Raw genomic sequence first — 17,685 nt, 5'->3', positions numbered from 1 at the left:
AACAATGAAGATGTTTGACAGAAATCTTTAGTTGCTTGTAAGTAGAACTTTAAAGCACGAACCACATCAAGATTGTGCAACAGACGTTCCTTCTTTGATGAAGGATTAGGACACAGAGAAGGAACAACAATCTCCTGATTGATATTCCTATTAGAAACAACCTTAGGAAGAAACCCAGGTTTTGTACGCAAAACCACCTTATCTGCATGGAAAACTAGGTAAGGTGAGTCACACTGTAAAGCAGATAACTCAGAAAATCTTCGAGCCAAAGAGATAGCTACTAAAAACAAAACTTTCCAAGATAGAAGCTTAATATCTATGGAATGCATAGGTTCAAACGGAACCCCTTGAAGAACTTTAAGAACCAAGTTTAGGCTCCATGGCGAAGCAACAGGTTTAAATACAGGCTTGATCCTGATCAAGGCCTGACTAAATGCTTGAACGTCTGGAACATCTGCCAGACGTTTGTGTAAAAGAATAGACAGAGCAGATATTTGTCCCTTTAAGGAACTAGCTGATAATCCTTTCTCCAATCCTTCTTGGAGAAAGGACAAAATTCTAGGAATCCTAATCTTACTCCATGAGTAACCCTTGGATTCACACCAACAAAGATATTTGCATCAAATCTTATGATAAATTTTCCTGGTAACAGGCTTTCTAGCCTGAATCAGGGTATCAATGACTGACTCAGAGAAACCACGCTTTGATAGAATCAGAATCAATCTCCAAGCAGTCAGATGCAGAGAAATTAGATTTGAATACTTGAACGGACCTTGGATTAGAAGGTCCTGCCTCATTGGCAGAGTCCACGGTGGAACAGATGACATGTCCACCAGGTCTGCATAACAAGTCCTGCATGGCCACGCAGGCGCTATCAGAATCACCGAAGCTCTCTCCTGCTTGATTCTGGCAACCAGACGTGGGAGGAGAGGAAATGGTGGAAATACATAAGCCAGATTGAAAGACCAGGGCACTGCTAGAGCATCTATCAGTACCGCCTGGGGATCCCGGGACCTGGACCCGTAATGAGGAATTTTGGCGTTCTGTCGGGACGCCATCAGATCCAATTCTGGTGTGCCCCATAGCTAAGTCAGCTGGGCAAATACCTCCGGATGGAGCTCCCACTCCCCCGGATGAAAAGTTTGACGACTTAGGAAATCCGCCTCCCAGTTCTCTACCCCTGGGATATGGATTGCTGAGAGATGGTAAGAGTGATCCTCCGCCCATCGGATTATTTTGGTTACCTCCATCATCGCTAGAGAACTCCGTGTTCCTCCTTGATGATTGATATAGGCTACAGTCGTGATGTTGCCCGACTGAAACCTGATGAATTTGGCCGCAGCAAGCTGAGGCCACGCCTGAATTGCATTAAATATCGCTCTCAGTTCTAGAATGTTTATCGGGAGGAGAGTTTCCTTCCGAGACCATAAGCCCTGTGCTTTCAGGGAGTTCCAGACTGCACCCCAGCCTAGCAGGCTGGCATCTGTCGTTACAATGAGCCCCTCTGGCCTGCGGAAACACATTCCCTGAGACAGGTGGTCCTGAGGCAACCACCAGAGAAGAGAATCTCTGGTCTCCTGGTCCAGATGCAGTTGAGGAGATAAATCTGCATAATCCCCATTCCACTGTTTGAGCATGCATAGTTGCAGTGGTCTGAGGTGTAGGCGGGCAAAAGGAACTATGTCCATTGCCGCTACCATGAGTCCGATTACCTCCATAAACTGAGCCACTAATGGTCGAGGAATGGAATGAAGAGCTCGGCAAGTAGTTAAGAGTTTTGATTTTCTGACCTCCGTCAGAAATATTTTCATTTCTACCAAGTCTATCAGAGACCCTAGGAAGGAAACTCTTGTGAGAGGGAAGAGAGAACTCTTTTTTTATGTACACCTTCCACCCGTGAGATCTCAGAAAAGCCAACACGATGTCCGTGTGAGACTTGGCTAGCTGGAAAGTCGACGCCTGAATTAAGATGTCATCTAGATAAGGCGCCACTGCTATGCCCCACGGTCTTAGAACCGCCAGAAGGGACCCTAGCACCTTTGTGAAAATTCTGGGAGCCGTGGCCAACCCGAAGGGAAGGGCCACAAACTGGTAATGCCTGTCTAGAAAGGCGAATCTGAGGAATTGATGATGATCTCTGTGAATAGGGATGTGTAGATATGCATCCTTTAAGTTCACGGTAGTCATATATTGACCCTCCTGGATCAGAGGTAGAATAGTCCAAATAGTCTCCATCTTGAATGATGGTACTTTGAGGAATTTGTTTAGAATTTTGAGATCCAAGATTGGTCTGAAAGTTCCCTCTTTTTTGGGAACCACAAACAGGTTTGAGTAAAACCCTAGCCCTTGTTCCTCTTTTGGAACTGGGCGGATCACTCCCATGGTATGTAGGTCTTCTACACAGCGTAAGAACGCCTCTCTCTTTTTCTGGTTTACAGACAATCGAGAAATGTGAAATCTCCCCCTTGGAGGGGAGTCTTTGAAGTCCAGAAGATATCCCTGGGACACAATTTCTAAAGCCCAGGAATCGTGAACATCCCTTGCCCAAGCCTGAGCAAAGAGAGAGAGTCTGCCCCCTACTAGATATGGTCCCGGATCGGGGGCTACCCCTTCATGCTGTCTTGGAGGCAGCTGCAGGCTTCTTGGCCTGTTTACCCTTGTTCCAAACCTGGTTAGGTCTCCAGATTGACTTGGATTGGGCAAAATTCCCCTCTTACTTTGCAGCAGGGGAAGCTGAAGCGGGACCACCCTTAAAGTTCTGAAAGGAACGAAAATTATTTTGTTTGGTCCTCATTTTATTTGTTCTATCCTGAGGGAGGGCATGGCCTTTCATTCCAGTGATGTCTGAAATAATCTCTTTCAGTTCAGGCCCAAATAGGGTCTTTCCTTTGAAAGGGATGTTCAAAAGTTTAGATTTTGATGACACATCAGCAGACCAGGACTTAAGCCATAACGCCCTGCGTGCTAAAATGGCAAAACCTGAATTCTTTGCCGCTAATTTAGCCAGTTGGAATGCGGCATCTGTAATAAAAGAATTAGCCAACGTAAGGGCCTTAATTCTGTCCATAATCTCCTCTAATGGAGTCTCCACCTGAAGAGCCTCTTCTAGAGCCTCGAACCAGAAAGCAGCTGCAGTAGTTACAGGAACAATGTACGCAATAGGTTGGAGAAGAAAACCTTGATGAACAAACATTTTCATCAGGAGACCCTCTAATTTTTTATCCATAGGATCTTTGAAAGCACAACTGTCTTCGATAGGTATAGTTGTACGCTTAGACAGAGTAGAAATAGCTCCCTCCACTTTAGGAACTGTCTGCCACGAGTCCCGCATGGTGTCAGATATGGGAAACATTTTCTTAAAAACAGGAGGGGGAGTGAACGGAATACCTGGTCTATCCCACTCCTTAGCAATAATATTCACAATCCTCTTAGGGACTGGAAAAACATCAGTGTAAACAGGAACCTCTAAGTATTTATCCATTTTACACAATTTCTCTGGGACCACTATAGGGTCACAATCATCTAGAGTCGCTAATACCTCCCTGAGCAATAAGCGGAGGTGTTCAAGCTTAAATTTAAAGGCCGTCATATCAGAATCTGTCTGAGGGAGCGCCTTTCCTGAATCAGAAATTTCTCCCTCAGATAACAAATCCCTTACCCCTACTTCAGAACATTGTGAGGGTATATCGGATATGGCTACTAAAGCGTCAGACGGCTCAGCATTTGTTCTTAACCCAGAGCTGTCCCGCTTTCCTTGTAAACCAGGCAGTTTGGATAAAACCTCTGTGAGGGTTGTATTCATAACTGTGGCCATGTCTTGTAAAGTAAATGAATTCGACGCACTAGAGGTACTTGGTGTAACTTGTGCGGGCGTTACTGGTTGTGACACTTGGGGAGAGCTAGATGGCGAACCCTCATTCACTTCTGACTGAGAATCATCTATTGCTCTATTTTTAAGTGCTAAAATATGTTGTTTATAGACATATCAGTACAATTGGGACACATTCTAAGAGGGGGTTCCACAATGGCTTCTAAACACATTGAACAAGGATTTTCCTTGGTGTCAGACATGTTAAACAGGCTAGTAATGTAACAAGCAAGCTTGGAAAACACTTTAATCAAAGCAAATAACACTTAGAAATAAAACGGTACTGTGCCTTTAAGAGAAAAAAAGCTGCACAAACTCTGCAAAACAGTTTAAAAAAGCAGTAAACTCAACAAATTTTTTACAGTAGTATCATAAAGCCTTAGTAACTTTGCACAGCTATGCAAATAAACAATTAACCCCTTAATGGAAAAACCAGATTGAAAAAACGTCAAAACCGGTAAAAAAAACGTTCAGCACCTTGCCACAGCTCTGCTGTGATGCCTACCTGCCCTTTAGGAACGATTTGTGGGGAAAAAAACTTCTTTTACAGCCCTCAAACACAGCAGGAACCTCTGGAGAAGCAGTTAGATGTCTCTGAGGAAAAGAAACTGTGCAACTGATACGTGAAAATAGGCCCCTCCCACCTCACTCGATGTTTTGAGGCCTATCAGAAACACAACAGAGTGTTTCTTAAACTAGCCATGTGGGTTAAAAAACCCTAAAACAAGCCACAATGACCCCTTAAAATCCCTCCAAAAAACATTATATTTGCATCTTTTCTAAATAAACAAAAACGTTTTTTCCTATCAGTGTCACCAGTAACTAATGAGCCCTTCATGCAAGCTGGTATTCCTACCAAGTGTCTGAATACAGCTTACCCTTCCCTCATGGGGATATTGTCAGCCTTTTCTAGAATTAACAGTGTCTGTCTAGAAAAAAATAGACTGAACATACCTCAATGCAGTTCCCCCTGCAAACCGTTCCCCCAACTGAAGTTTTCCTGTACTCTTCAGCCCTTGTGAGAACAGCAGTGGATCTTAGTTACAAAGTGCTAAGATCATCATCCTCCTTGCAGAAATCTTCATCCCTTTTCTGCCAGAGAGTAAATAGTACACACCGGTACCATTTAAAATAACAAACTTTTGCTTGAGAAATAAAAAACTAACATTTTTGTCACCACACTCACTCTGCCCTTCCTAGTACTTAGAGTAGGCAAAGAGAATGACTGGGGGGTGGAGCTAAGGGAGGATCTATATAGACAGCTCTGCTGTGGGTGCTCTCTTTGCCACTTCCTGTAGGGAAGGAGAATATCCCACAAGTATGGATGAATCCGTGGACTCGATACATCTTACAAGAGAAATCCCCCCGCCCCCAGTTTAACGACCTCTGTGTCCTGCTAGGACAAAGGTCATATAAATAAAGGACTGCCTAGCAAATTTACAGCCGCTGACACTGACACAAGAGTTGAGCGGTGCTATAATAATGCTGTGGACTGATGGCACCCCAATACATTAACACCCCTACTGATTAAGTTATATCAATATATTGTCTTGTTAACATTTTTTTAACTCATTATAAGATAGTTTGTACTTAAAGGGACATTAAACACTAAATAAATTATGTATATGAGGATGTATTGAAAGTAAAGATTAGTCTGAACATAATATGCAGATAGATTTTTTTGAAAATTACATTAGTTGAATAAATATTGAAGAAATAATTGTAAAATTAGGGTATTTGTAAAGTGATGGACACAACCATGTAGTAACCTAGGTTTCCCAAGGTTTCAAAGTTTTATCTCCACTGCTGAGGCCAGATAGGGACAATTATAAATTAAATGATGAGGTAACAACCTCACAGGATTTAATACCCCTTTAAAACGCTAAACTAGCAAGAATTAAAACCAACAAACTACTCAACTTAGATTTTTTTAATAAAGTTTTGATTAACAGATGCAACTGAACAACTTCAAAATGACTAGAGAAGAGGAGGGTTCAAGATGTGACAAGGTCACTAATCCAGTCAAGGATAAACTCCATTGTAAAAAGTTTAACTGGGTTTCCTGGAGAACACTTCAAAAGGCCATGTATTTCATCTATCAGCAGAGATCAAATTTTCATAAGAACTGCAACAAACTGCTTTCTATTCCTGTCATTAAATACGACTACAATTATTTCTGTGTTCAAACCCATCAATCCAAATGACCACCTCAGAACTACAAGTGGCCCAGCTATGAGAGGTAGTCGTGTAAGGAAGTCGGTCATATTACTAAGATTATAAACATTAAAAGAAAAATGCAACCCACATCTATCAATAAAGGGTTCAGTACATATTTTAAACACTCATTTATACACTGAAAATGTAACAAATATATTGCCTTTATGGGGAAGATAGGAGTTGCCAGCTTACCAATTATTGTAACATTTTTCTCTTCTAAGAGAGGTTTTTCTATTTCCACACTACATATTCTACCTTTACTTTTTCACTCAAATTTCCCAGTGAGATTCAGTTGGAGAGAAAGGTGAAAACTGTTGTAAATGTCCGCCTAATTTTCAGGAGCACTTTATATTCACATCAAACAGATCTTAAAGGGACATGAAACTCAAAATTTTTCTTTCATGATTCAGATAGAGAATACAATTTTAAACAACTTTCCAATTTACTTCTATTATTTCATTTGCTTCCTTCTCTTGTTATCCTTTGCTGAAAGGTTTATCTAGGTAGAGTCAGGAGCAACAAAGAACCTAGGTTCTCGCTGATGATTGGTTGCTGCATATATATACCAATTGTCATTGGCTCACACAAGTGTTCAGTTAGAAACCAGTAGTGCATTGCTGCTCCTTCAACAAATGATACCAAGAGAATGAAACAAATTACATATTAGAAGTAAATTAGAAAGTTGTTTAAAATTGTATTTTCTATCTGAATCATGAAAGACAATGTTTGGGTTTCATGTCCCTTTTAAAGGAGAAGCAATACCTTTTTGTGTAGCCTATTTTATTGCATTCAACTTGAGCTGGAATACCAGAATGAAAGTAAATACTTTAACACAATTCTACAAACACAATCATGCAATAGTAAGGGTTTAAAAATACAACGTTGACATTTAAAGAGTGCAATTTACAGTCTATAAACTCCCTAAACTGGTTTTCTTAATAAACTTCATGATAAATTAAATGAGTAACCCTTCATAAAATGACTTATTATAATTCATACTCTTCGTGTAGAAATAAATGTACAGCAAACATATTAACCTCTTCACTAATAATTATGTGTTTTAGAATTAGTTTTCCTTAATGAAACATTACTAGAAGCTGACAATCCCAACAACTTGTCTTTATATTTTGACAGGTTTGTGAATAATATGTCTGAAGAAGTTTGGATAACAACATGATTTATGTTTATACAATATTTAATTTGAGAGTGGAAATAATTGGTTATTGGTCTAAAATTATGTTGGTTTTATTATCAGTAAAATATTTTGAAATGGGTCCCTCTTTATAATGTTTTGCTGTACTTTGTATAACACAAAGAACGACAATTCGATTAGATTAAAAGAAAAGACAGTAGCTAAAAGGTACTAAAGCTTGAAACTGTGAGTGATATGCAGGTTCGTTTCCAGTTTTTAGAAGGACCCATCTTGTATTTGCTAAAAGAAGTCTTGTTTTTGCTTTGCACTCTCAAGGTCAAGCATGATTTTAAATTGCACAAACTCTGTTTTTATGAGTGTGCAGAGGTTTAACAGTGCTAGTTGCTATTGCATTTTTAAGTGAATATAAAATACTGGCAAAAAATAAAGTTGTTTTTTTTTTTTTTAAAGGTATTTACTTGACTGGAATATTAAAATAATAAAAAACTATTATAACTATATCATCAAATAAAATTTAGGAGTGAGTTGACAGTATGAAAAAAGATTTATATGTACTCAAATCAATTTCTTTACATTTGAAGTTCAACCATATCAGTACTGGTGGATAATGTCTTCTTACAATTGGTATGAATACAAACATCTCACAGAAGTCAGAGAGGGTGAAATATGGACAGAGTGAAGGAACCGTAATATTTCAAGAAGAAAACAATATAGGCAAAATAATTGGGGAGTTCTGAAAATGGGGTAATCCTAATGAAAAAAAAACAGATAATGATGAACTCCCAAAAAAGTGTCCAGCTCAGAAAAAATAAGCAGTTGGAGACAAATCCATCATGAGGTTAGTCTTAACTAATTAGTCTAAAACAACATCAGATCCTATAAAGAACGGTTCTGTGAAGACAGGACATGTCACAACATCAAGATAAAAATCAAACTTTTACTAGAAAATAACCGAACATGCAGGAGCCTACAGCAAAGAACCTATAAGCAAGCCATTGTGTAGGACATTTAAATATAGATATAATGATAACAGAAATTACCAAGCAGAAATTGCCAAGCCGCTAAGGTCTTCATAATTAAATGGATCATGAGAGAGATGACTGGGAATCTGGGGAAGAAATCTAAAATTTTGAGCCTTAAGCAGCATTTCTCTGATTGTGATCCTCCTATAAACACCCCATGGTAGTTTAAATACATCTTGGTGATTTTAGATGTAAGGACATGTGAACCGGTTCAGTTAACATGAGATAATCATACATGGGAAACATTTTTATATAACTGGCAATCAATGGGCTTTTTTGGAGAACAAATTCATAATGGGTCTTTTCCCATCATGTGAATTCTAATAAATTGAAAGCTTGACAAATGTGACCCTTTGTTTCAACCCTTTGTACCTTGTGTGGACTCTAAATACTTATTGGTCTCAACTCTGCTTGGACTCTGGGTCTCCTACTGCATTGCTCTCTGGATACCTTGCTATTACACTGGTATAATCAACCTTGGGTGTACACATTTTGTCTTGAAAATATCCCTTTATTTAATTGTGGATTGTTCTGAGCTTACTCTAATGTTGCCATTTTTTCCTTTCTACTCTGCAATTGGGGCATGCATAAGGAAGCTTCATGCTTGCTCTTACAGTCTTGGGGAAACTTAGAATTGTTACAATCATTATCAGATCCTAAAATATCTGAACAGGCCTAAAAAACCCTCTTCAATCAGACCAGGACAAAATGAGAAACACTGTTCAATTAATCTAATTCCACAAAGATAAACACTTTCTCTTTAAATGTATGATCTGAAAAGAGACACAAAGTCTTACTGCTTATTTCTCCTTAACATAGAGGGTGAAGAGAACTCTGAATATGTATATCCCTGACTAAAGAGGATTCTGAACCTGAGGTAGTACAATAGTGTATGAATTACTCTTCCTAAAGGGTATAAGGTCTACTTGTGTGTGTTTGAATATATACTTATGTTTCATTAAGGGCCTCTTAGACACATAACAAACAGAAAACCATGATTGAATACAAAATGAGAGAGAAAAAAAAGAGGACAGCAAAGAAATATCAGACATGCAAAACAACATTGAAAAGTATTTAACAGTAGAATTAGTGTCTATGTTAGCAGATCCACTTTCACCTTTAATAAGAGGGCTCAGAGAAACAAAATTAGGTTAGCATTCTTAGCAAAATAGATTTGAGAAGAATATTTTGTAAGCTTTATTTCAGTGGGTATTCAAATGTATAATTAGATTTAAGAAACATCCCTGCAGGAATATGAGCGGCCCATGAAAATGGGTGAAGTCGGCAAAAGGATAAGAAATTTCCAGAACATTACAATGAAGTATCCTTGGGGGGGAAAAAAACACCAGCAGTGCAACACGCAACACAGGTTAATCTCTCTGCAAAACAACAATCTAGAGGATGATAACTTAGCCTTGATGACATCTTACAGGGGTAGCAAGCGAAAGGGAATCCTCTGCATCTTGAGACATACACAGGTCACAATCCATATATCTATTGGGGAAAACCCAAGTGATAATACTCTCAAGTATAGGGGGTACTTTTAAAGACCATTTGAAAGTAACAGGAGTAATTATACTGTACTGAGAGAGGTAACAACTTCTTTTATAAGTGAAAAATAATGAACACTTCAACTATATAAGAGCTCCAGCTCAGCCAAACTTCTTCCAAATAGGAAGAAATTGCCCTGACTTGAGTGAAATTAATGGCATATGAAGAGGTTGCTGTTCCCACTCACACAGACTTCTGGGAGACATTTCTACCAACTTGAATGTGACCCACCAGAACTAACATGGTGCTAAGACAGTGAATTTACAACCAGGAGCACTCTAATTGTGCAGCAGAATAGTAAGAGATTAATTTAGTCTCATAAAAAAATAAAACAGTTTAGGTACAGCTGGAAAGGTATTGCAGATAACAGGAAGCAATTATTTAATTAAAAATGGAAATGCAAGTGAGAAAGACACAGTGAATACATGTTAGGCATGCAAAAGGACACAGTATAGAATTTACCAGTATAATCAGTGTCATTGTTAGTAGATCCACCTTCACCACACACAATGCTATAATCAGGAGTCTCCTTATTGGTAAGCTCCTTGTTATAATCATCCTCATCTGCAGAAATATACAGTGTTAATTGTTAGTTCTTATAAACCTTACACAAAAGCATATACCAAACAGGAATCCTGTGCAAACCAATATACAAGAAGGAAGAAGAAAAACAAATGTATAGACTTAGGTAGCCATGTTAAAAAGCTGTGGAGAGATTGTGTGTTTTGAAGAAGGAAGGATTGAGAAAAAAAAAATCAAACTATTTAACTTTCTATTTGGCTTTGGCTCTTTCTAGGTAGGTTCTGTTCACTTCTGTGCTGTATTTATGGTCCAAAAAGAGGTGGATTCTCTTTTATTTAACTGATTTATGTGGCATTGGGTTTGTACATCTATTTCAAGAGGTATATTGTCTCTTTAGTCAGTACTACTATCAATAGAATCCAAGATAAGGAAATGACTAAAATAAAATAAATTCCATTTATATTTGATATGATTGATTCACACAAAGTAGATGGTCTTTCTTAGTCCAGTGGTCTCAGTCCACCAAAAGCAATATTTTAACTTGAATAATGGAAACTAAATATGTCAAATGTATAACTACTTTTTTTTCAATTAAATATCTGTAGTGTCCTTAAAGGGACAGTATACTATAAAATTGTTTTTCCCTTAATGTGTTTCCAATTACTTTTTTTACCCGCTGCAGAGTATAAAATGTATGAAATTTGCTTTTTTAAGGCTTATTTGTGTATATGAATTAGCTGATTTTGTGTTTTGAAGTCACAACCTAATAAAATGGGTTGAGCTTGTAGGTATAATCAGATCTCATTACTTTATCACATTGTGTACATATACCTGCTTCTTTATCTTATATCTGTTCATAAACCAATCACCAATACTTGGAGAGAACAATGGAAAATTATCATTGTATTACCTTATCTCTGCTATAACCCACTGGGAGTGTAATTTCTTCTACTGGCTGTGTTAATACAGCTGGGCCTCGTGGCCAAAAACTTTCAGGATGGGTGGGGACACCACAAGCTAAATAAACTAATTCATATGCCAATATAAGGTTAATGGAAATGCTTGTAAACAATTTAATACACTCCAGCAGGTAAAGTGAAGTGTTGGGAACAAATTAAAGGGGAGAATTTTTTTGAGTAAACTGTCCCTTTAAAGGTTAGCTAATCTTGGCTTTTGATCCTATCAAGTAACAATATTTAAAGGGATTAAAAAAGTCAAAATTAAACTTGCACGATTCAGATAGATCATGTAATTTTAAGACCCTTTTAAATTCACTTCTATTTTCAAATGTGCTTTGTTCTCTTGGTATCCCTTGTTGAAAAAGAATACGCACATATCCTACACTAATGGGAGCTAGCTGCTAATTGGTGCCTGCACACATTTGTTTCTTGTGATTGGCTAACTAGATTTCAGCTAGCTGCCAGTAGTGCTCCTTCAGAAATGGATAACAAAAGCAAATTTCATAATAAAAGTAAATTGTAAAGTTGTAATTGTATGTTCTATCTAAATCATGAAATAAAATGTTGAAGTTTCCTGTCCCTTTAAATACGGACAACCAAGAACATATACAAATGGGATAGGTGAACACAATGCTATTTTTTGCAAACATAAGTCAAGTTAACCATAGCAAAGGCTAAAACATATTTTGGCAACCTTAATTTAAGCAGCAAATATTTTTTTAGTGACATGTGAGGTCACCTGAACAATTTCTGTAATGTCATGTGAAAATAAAGGACTAGGCTGCCATTAAAATTAAACTAGAATTTAAAAGGGACATAAAACACTTTCTGAATTCCCCATAAATATGTTCTATTATGGATTAAAAAAAAGTATAAAAAGTATACTTTCATCATTTTGCACGCTTTTCCTGATAATTATCGATTTACACTATGCGTATATAAAATTATTTATGTCCCTTTAATATGAATTAAAGTATGTAATGAAAACTAGCTGAAGCTAATCCAATAGGTTGCCTGAAACCATGACATATATTGTGAGGTTCAACTAAATATTATTTTACTTTAAACTTTGAAATAAGCATGAACAGGAAAACAAACTTTTTTTTTCTGTTAACTTGATCTACAAGTTATTATTTTCTACTAAACTCAAGATGATCATCATATTGTGCATCTGTGTTGTACGTAGAACATTCCGTTTCAGTTTGGATTTAGCTACCTGTTAATAGAGAGCACATCTTCTAGAAACCAAAATACTAAAGGAAAAAACTAAAATGTATATATTACAGATTTAAAAGTGCATGGTCTAAAAAAAAAAATTCACTGCATGAAAAGCAAATAATTTAAGTCTTGGAGTCCTAGATTTAAGATAATTAATTTTGTGTTAAAAATAATATATGATATGATGCTTATATCTGCTCTTCTTGTTGCATTACAGAAAAAAAAGAGTTATGTCTCATTTAAATGTACAAAAATACTTTTTTCTCTCCCCTATTATTTTTGAATTTTATGATCAGTTAGCAATAAATTCATAGATTAAGGTGAAAAGACAGAAAACGGATAGTAAAGCTCACTTATCTACAGTATAATCTGCTGAATACAATCTGCAACACTGTCAATCACCTGCACTTCAATTCAAAATTACAATCTGGTTTGTAAGGAAAATATCAAAGGTTCCTCACTTATCTTTCAAACTGTTCTTGAGCTGCAACACAAGGCACTTTAACTCACCTCTAGATGACTTTGCCTTCTCTTTAAACTTTTCAGTAGACTCGTAGATGGGAAGTTCTGAAATCTTCACGCCAGATCGAGCTTCTGCTATGAGTTGACGTGCTCGTTCTCTCAACTGCCGGCGCCGCTCTTCATCTTGCTGCTGGGATATATTGAACAGTGTTACCAGCTTAGTAATTGACAGAAATGCAATTTTCCTTCTCAATCTGATGGATGTGATAGCAAGTGGTTTGCAGTGTTGTGATGGGCCCTTTGCTACAAGAAACATTCTTGTTGTTAGATAGGTGTCAAACCAAGTCAGACATATATCAGCTTCTCTGCAGCCAGAAAGGCCTTCAACTTATTACTGAAACCAGTTAAAGGCACAGTAAACACCTTGTGATTTGTATATAACATGTTTAGCTATGCGGAATGAAACCACTTGGCAATAGGCTTTCATTATTTATTTTGCCCCATTTTCATGTAATTTATCTCTGAAATTGAGCAATTTTAAATTCTAAGAACTTAAAGGGATGTGAAACCCCAAATTTGTCTTTCATGATTCAGATAGAGAATACAATTTTAAGCAACTTTCCAATTTACTTCTATTATTTAATTTGCTTCCTTATCTTGTTATCCTTTGGTGAAATGTTTATCTAGGCAAGCTCAGGGGCAGCAGAGAACCTAAGTTCTAGCTGTTGATTTGTGGCTGCAGATATATATTGATTGTTATTGGCTCACCCATGTGTTCAGTTAGAAACCAGTAGTGCATTGCTGCTCCTTCAACAAATTATACCAAGATAATGAAAACAATTAGATAATAGAAGTAAATTAGAAAGTTGTTTAAAATGGTATTCTCTATCTGAATCATGAAATAAAATGTTTGGGTTTCATGTCTCTTTAAACTGCATCACGCCGACTTTGCAAGGCTATCCCTGCTACATATCCATCCCTAACTGGCTTTATTACATAACTACTAAATAATGCACTCTATACCAACCAATATTATAGTTGGGGCTATCCTTTTAGTTTGCCCAGATTGGCTCCTCCAAATAAGGCAAACAGTGAGTGGAGTTTGGCTGTTGATAAATAACTGCAGTAAAGGGGATTTTATTAGTTGTTCTTTAGCAAACACAGCAGAAATGTCATGAATACAACTGATGTCTTAACGCAGAAAATATTTGTACCGATTTACAAATTAGGACATAGATGAAACACAATAAGACTAAAAAAACACTAAGGGGAGTATTTAGGTAGGATTCTGATTGTTATACCAATAAAAACAAATGCTTTAATTGTGTTACAAAAAATATTCTAGCTATTTTTTTTAGATTAAAGGGACATTGTACTATAAAATTAGTTTTCTCTTAATGTCTTTCTAATGGCTTGCTATAGTAGCTGTCAAGTATAAAAAGAATGGGAAATGACTCCTTTGTGTCTATTTTTGTATTTGAAATAGCTGTTTTTTTTCTCATTGAAGCCTCAATTTATTGTTCGCAAGAACATGTCCATATAAATGGCTGAGCCTGCAGAAATAGCAGACATTCTAATCTTATTTATTTCTCTATACATTAAGCCCTCCTTATCTATATAACTACAGGGAGTGCAGAATTATTAGGCAAATGAGTATTTTGACCACATCATCCTCTTTATGCATGTTGTCTTACTCCAAGCTGTATAGGCTCGAAAGCCTACTACCAATTAAGCATATTAGGTGATGTGCATCTCTGTAATGAGAAGGGGTGTGGTCTAATGACATCAACACCCTATATCAGGTGTTCATAATTATTGGGCAACTTCCTTTCCTTTGGCAAAATGGGTCAAAAGAAGGACTTGACAGGCTCAGAAAAGTCAAAAATAGTGAGATATCTTGCAGAGGGATGCAGCACTCTTAAAATTGCAAAGCTTCTGAAGCGTGATCATTGAACAATCAAGCGTTTCATTCAAAATAGTCAACAGGGTCGCAAGAAGCGTGTGGAAAAACCAAGGCGCAAAATAACTGCCCATGAACTGAGAAAAGTCAAGCATGCAGCTGCCAAGATGCCACTTGCCACCAGTTTGGCCATATTTCAGAGCTGCAACATCACTGGAGTGCCCAAAAGCACAAGGTGTGCAATACTCAGAGACATGGCCAAGGTAAGAAAGGCTGAAAGACGACCACCACTGAACAAGAAACGCAAGCTGAAACGTCAAGACTGGGCCAAGAAATATCTCAAGACTGATTTTTCTAAGGTTTTATGGACTGATGAAATGAGAGTGAGTCTTGATGGGCCAGATGGATGGGCCCGTGGCTGGATTGGTAAAGGGCAGAGAGCTCCAGTCCGACTCAGACGCCAGCAAGGTGGAGGTGGAGTACTGGTTTGGGCTGGTATCATCAAAGATGAGCTTGTGGGGCCTTTTCGGGTTGAGGGTGGAGTCAAGCTCAACTCCCAGTCCTACTGCCAGTTTCTGGAAGACACCTTCTTCAAGCAGTGGTACAGGAAGAAGTCTGCATCCTTCAAGAAAAACATGATTTTCATGCAGGACAATGCTCCATCACACGCGTCCAAGTACTCCACAGCGTGGCTGGCAAGAAAGGGAATAAAAGAAGAAAATCTAATGACATGGCCTCCTTGTTCACCTGATCTGAACCCCATTGAGAACCTGTGGTCCATCATCAAATGTGAGATTTACAAGGAGGGAAAACAGTACACCTCTCTGAACAGTGTCTGGGAGGCTGTGTTTGCTGCTGCACGCAATGTTGATGGTGAACAGATCAAAACACTGACAGAATCCATGGATGGCAGGCTTTTGAGTGTCCTTGCAAAGAAAGGTGGCTATATTGGTCACTGATTTGTTTTTGTTTTGTTTTTGAATGTCAGAAATGTATATTTGTGAATGTTGAGATGTTATATTGGTTTCACTGGTAAAAATAAATAATTGAAATGGGTATATATTTGTTTTTTGTTAAGTTGCCTAATAATTATTCACAGTAATAGTCACCTGCACACACAGATATCCCCCTAAAATAACTAAAACTAAAAACAAACTAAAAACTACTTCCAAAAATATTCAGCTTTGATATTAATGAGTTTTTTGGGTTCATTGAGAACATGGTTGTTGTTCAATAATAAAATTAATCCTCAAAAATACAACTTGCCTAATAATTCTGCACTCCCTGTATACACAATGACCAATACTTAGAGATAGCAATGGAAAAGGTATATATTAACTATCTCTATCTATCTGGGAACTTGGTTGGTATTTGTTATCTCTTATCTGCTTTCTACAGAGAATACTAAAGTATTCATATTTTCAGTAAAGATGGCGGTTTCAAAGCAAAGCATCTATTTTAAATGAAAAAATAAAAGTAAATTAGCTATTTTTAAGCAATCTGATACACTCCAGAGTGTAAAACAGATCACTGGGAACGCTTTAAAGAGGAGATTCCTTTTATAGTACAATGTCCCTTTAAATACATTGTGGGCATAGGAATATTTACATACATTGTTTCACCATGTCCACATACCACCTTCTTAATCCTCCCACCCTGAGACACTTTCAATAAAGTGCCTGTGGTAGGATCTGTGCATGAGCTTGACCTGTCATTATGAGAATGTGCAAGCACGGTTTCTATAGCTGTATCGAGACTGTGAGACAGGCTACACAGATACAAGAGGAGATGCAAGTATATTGCCTTTTAGCTATAATTAATGCGCATGATTTCATTATCCGTTTTTAAAAAGCTTGCTGGTTTTAACCACCTAAAAACAAAATAAATAAAATGAAACGAATATTTAAAACCACTGCTCTATAAAAAAATAAAATAGATCCCTTTAAAAGAGAAAATACAGTTTGTGCGCTAGAGACACAGTCATTCCCCAGCTGACAAACTACATTTCCTTTTTAACATGCAAATTCTTAAATGTACATTAGCTACAGCTCCGAATGATGTCGCGATTGCAGGCTTTGTATATCAGTAAGGCCCACCCCATGTCTTTTTGTTAAACACTGCAGACTTCTGGGAAGAACAAGTAAAAACAGACAGCAAATCATAGCTAAGGTAATTAGAAAGGGCTAAATCTAACCAATCGCCTTTAAGAGGAAGATATCAAATAGGAACAAACAGGTTAAAAAAAAGATATCATTTCTTAAAGTATTTTAAAGTGAAAATCTATCTTCTTAATTTTCTTTCCCTAGAAGTGGTATTGGCCCATTAAAGAATCATGAAACCAAAAACTTTCTTTTGTGATTCAGACAGAACATAGAATTTTTAAAAAGTTTACAATTTACTTCTATTATCAAATTAGCTTTTTTCCCATGTTATTCTTTGTTGAAGAGATACCTAGGTTGGTGTCTGGAGCACTATATGGCAGGAAATGCTGCTACCATCTAGTGCTCTTGCATATGGATAACATTTTTGCAAAACTGCTCCAGATATATGCATGCTGCTCAGCCTGTTTTTCAACAAATGATACCAGAAGAACAAAAAATGTGATTATAGAAGTAAATTAGAAAGTTGTTTAAAATTGCATGCTGTATCTGAATCATGAAATAAAAATTTGGGCTTTCATGTCCCTTTAAGAACCAGTGGAGAGGTCTCTTCATAGCTACCTTTAAAGGGACAGTTAACTAAAAAAAATTATCCCCTTTAATTTGTTCCCAATGATCCACTTTACTTGCTGGAGTGTATTAAATTGTTTACAA

At 37.2% G+C, this 17,685-nt stretch overlaps 1 protein-coding gene across 5 annotated transcripts in view; it reads right to left on the bottom strand.

Annotated features, from left to right (window-relative positions):
* The window catches only part of EHBP1 (EH domain binding protein 1), a 1,033,533-nt gene that overhangs the window by 169,587 nt on the left and 846,261 nt on the right, over window positions 1–17,685 (bottom strand). For 2 of the 5 annotated variants that reach the window (XM_053712059.1, XM_053712063.1), the window contains 2 exons: window positions 13,021–13,162; window positions 10,274–10,375 (listed from right to left, as the gene is read on the bottom strand). In XM_053712059.1, the coding sequence (XP_053568034.1) occupies window positions 10,274–10,375; window positions 13,021–13,162 (244 nt within the window). The remainder of the gene's footprint in view (window positions 1–10,273; window positions 10,376–13,020; window positions 13,163–17,685) is intronic. The other 3 variants (XM_053712060.1, XM_053712061.1, XM_053712062.1) reach the window with 3 other exon arrangements.

The sequence above is a fragment of the Bombina bombina genome, chromosome 4 (assembly GCF_027579735.1).
Source record: "Bombina bombina isolate aBomBom1 chromosome 4, aBomBom1.pri, whole genome shotgun sequence".
NCBI classification, from domain to species: Eukaryota; Metazoa; Chordata; class Amphibia; order Anura; family Bombinatoridae; genus Bombina; species Bombina bombina.
Note: the sequence above shows the minus strand (reverse complement) of the source record. Positions and strands in the feature narration are given on the sequence as shown.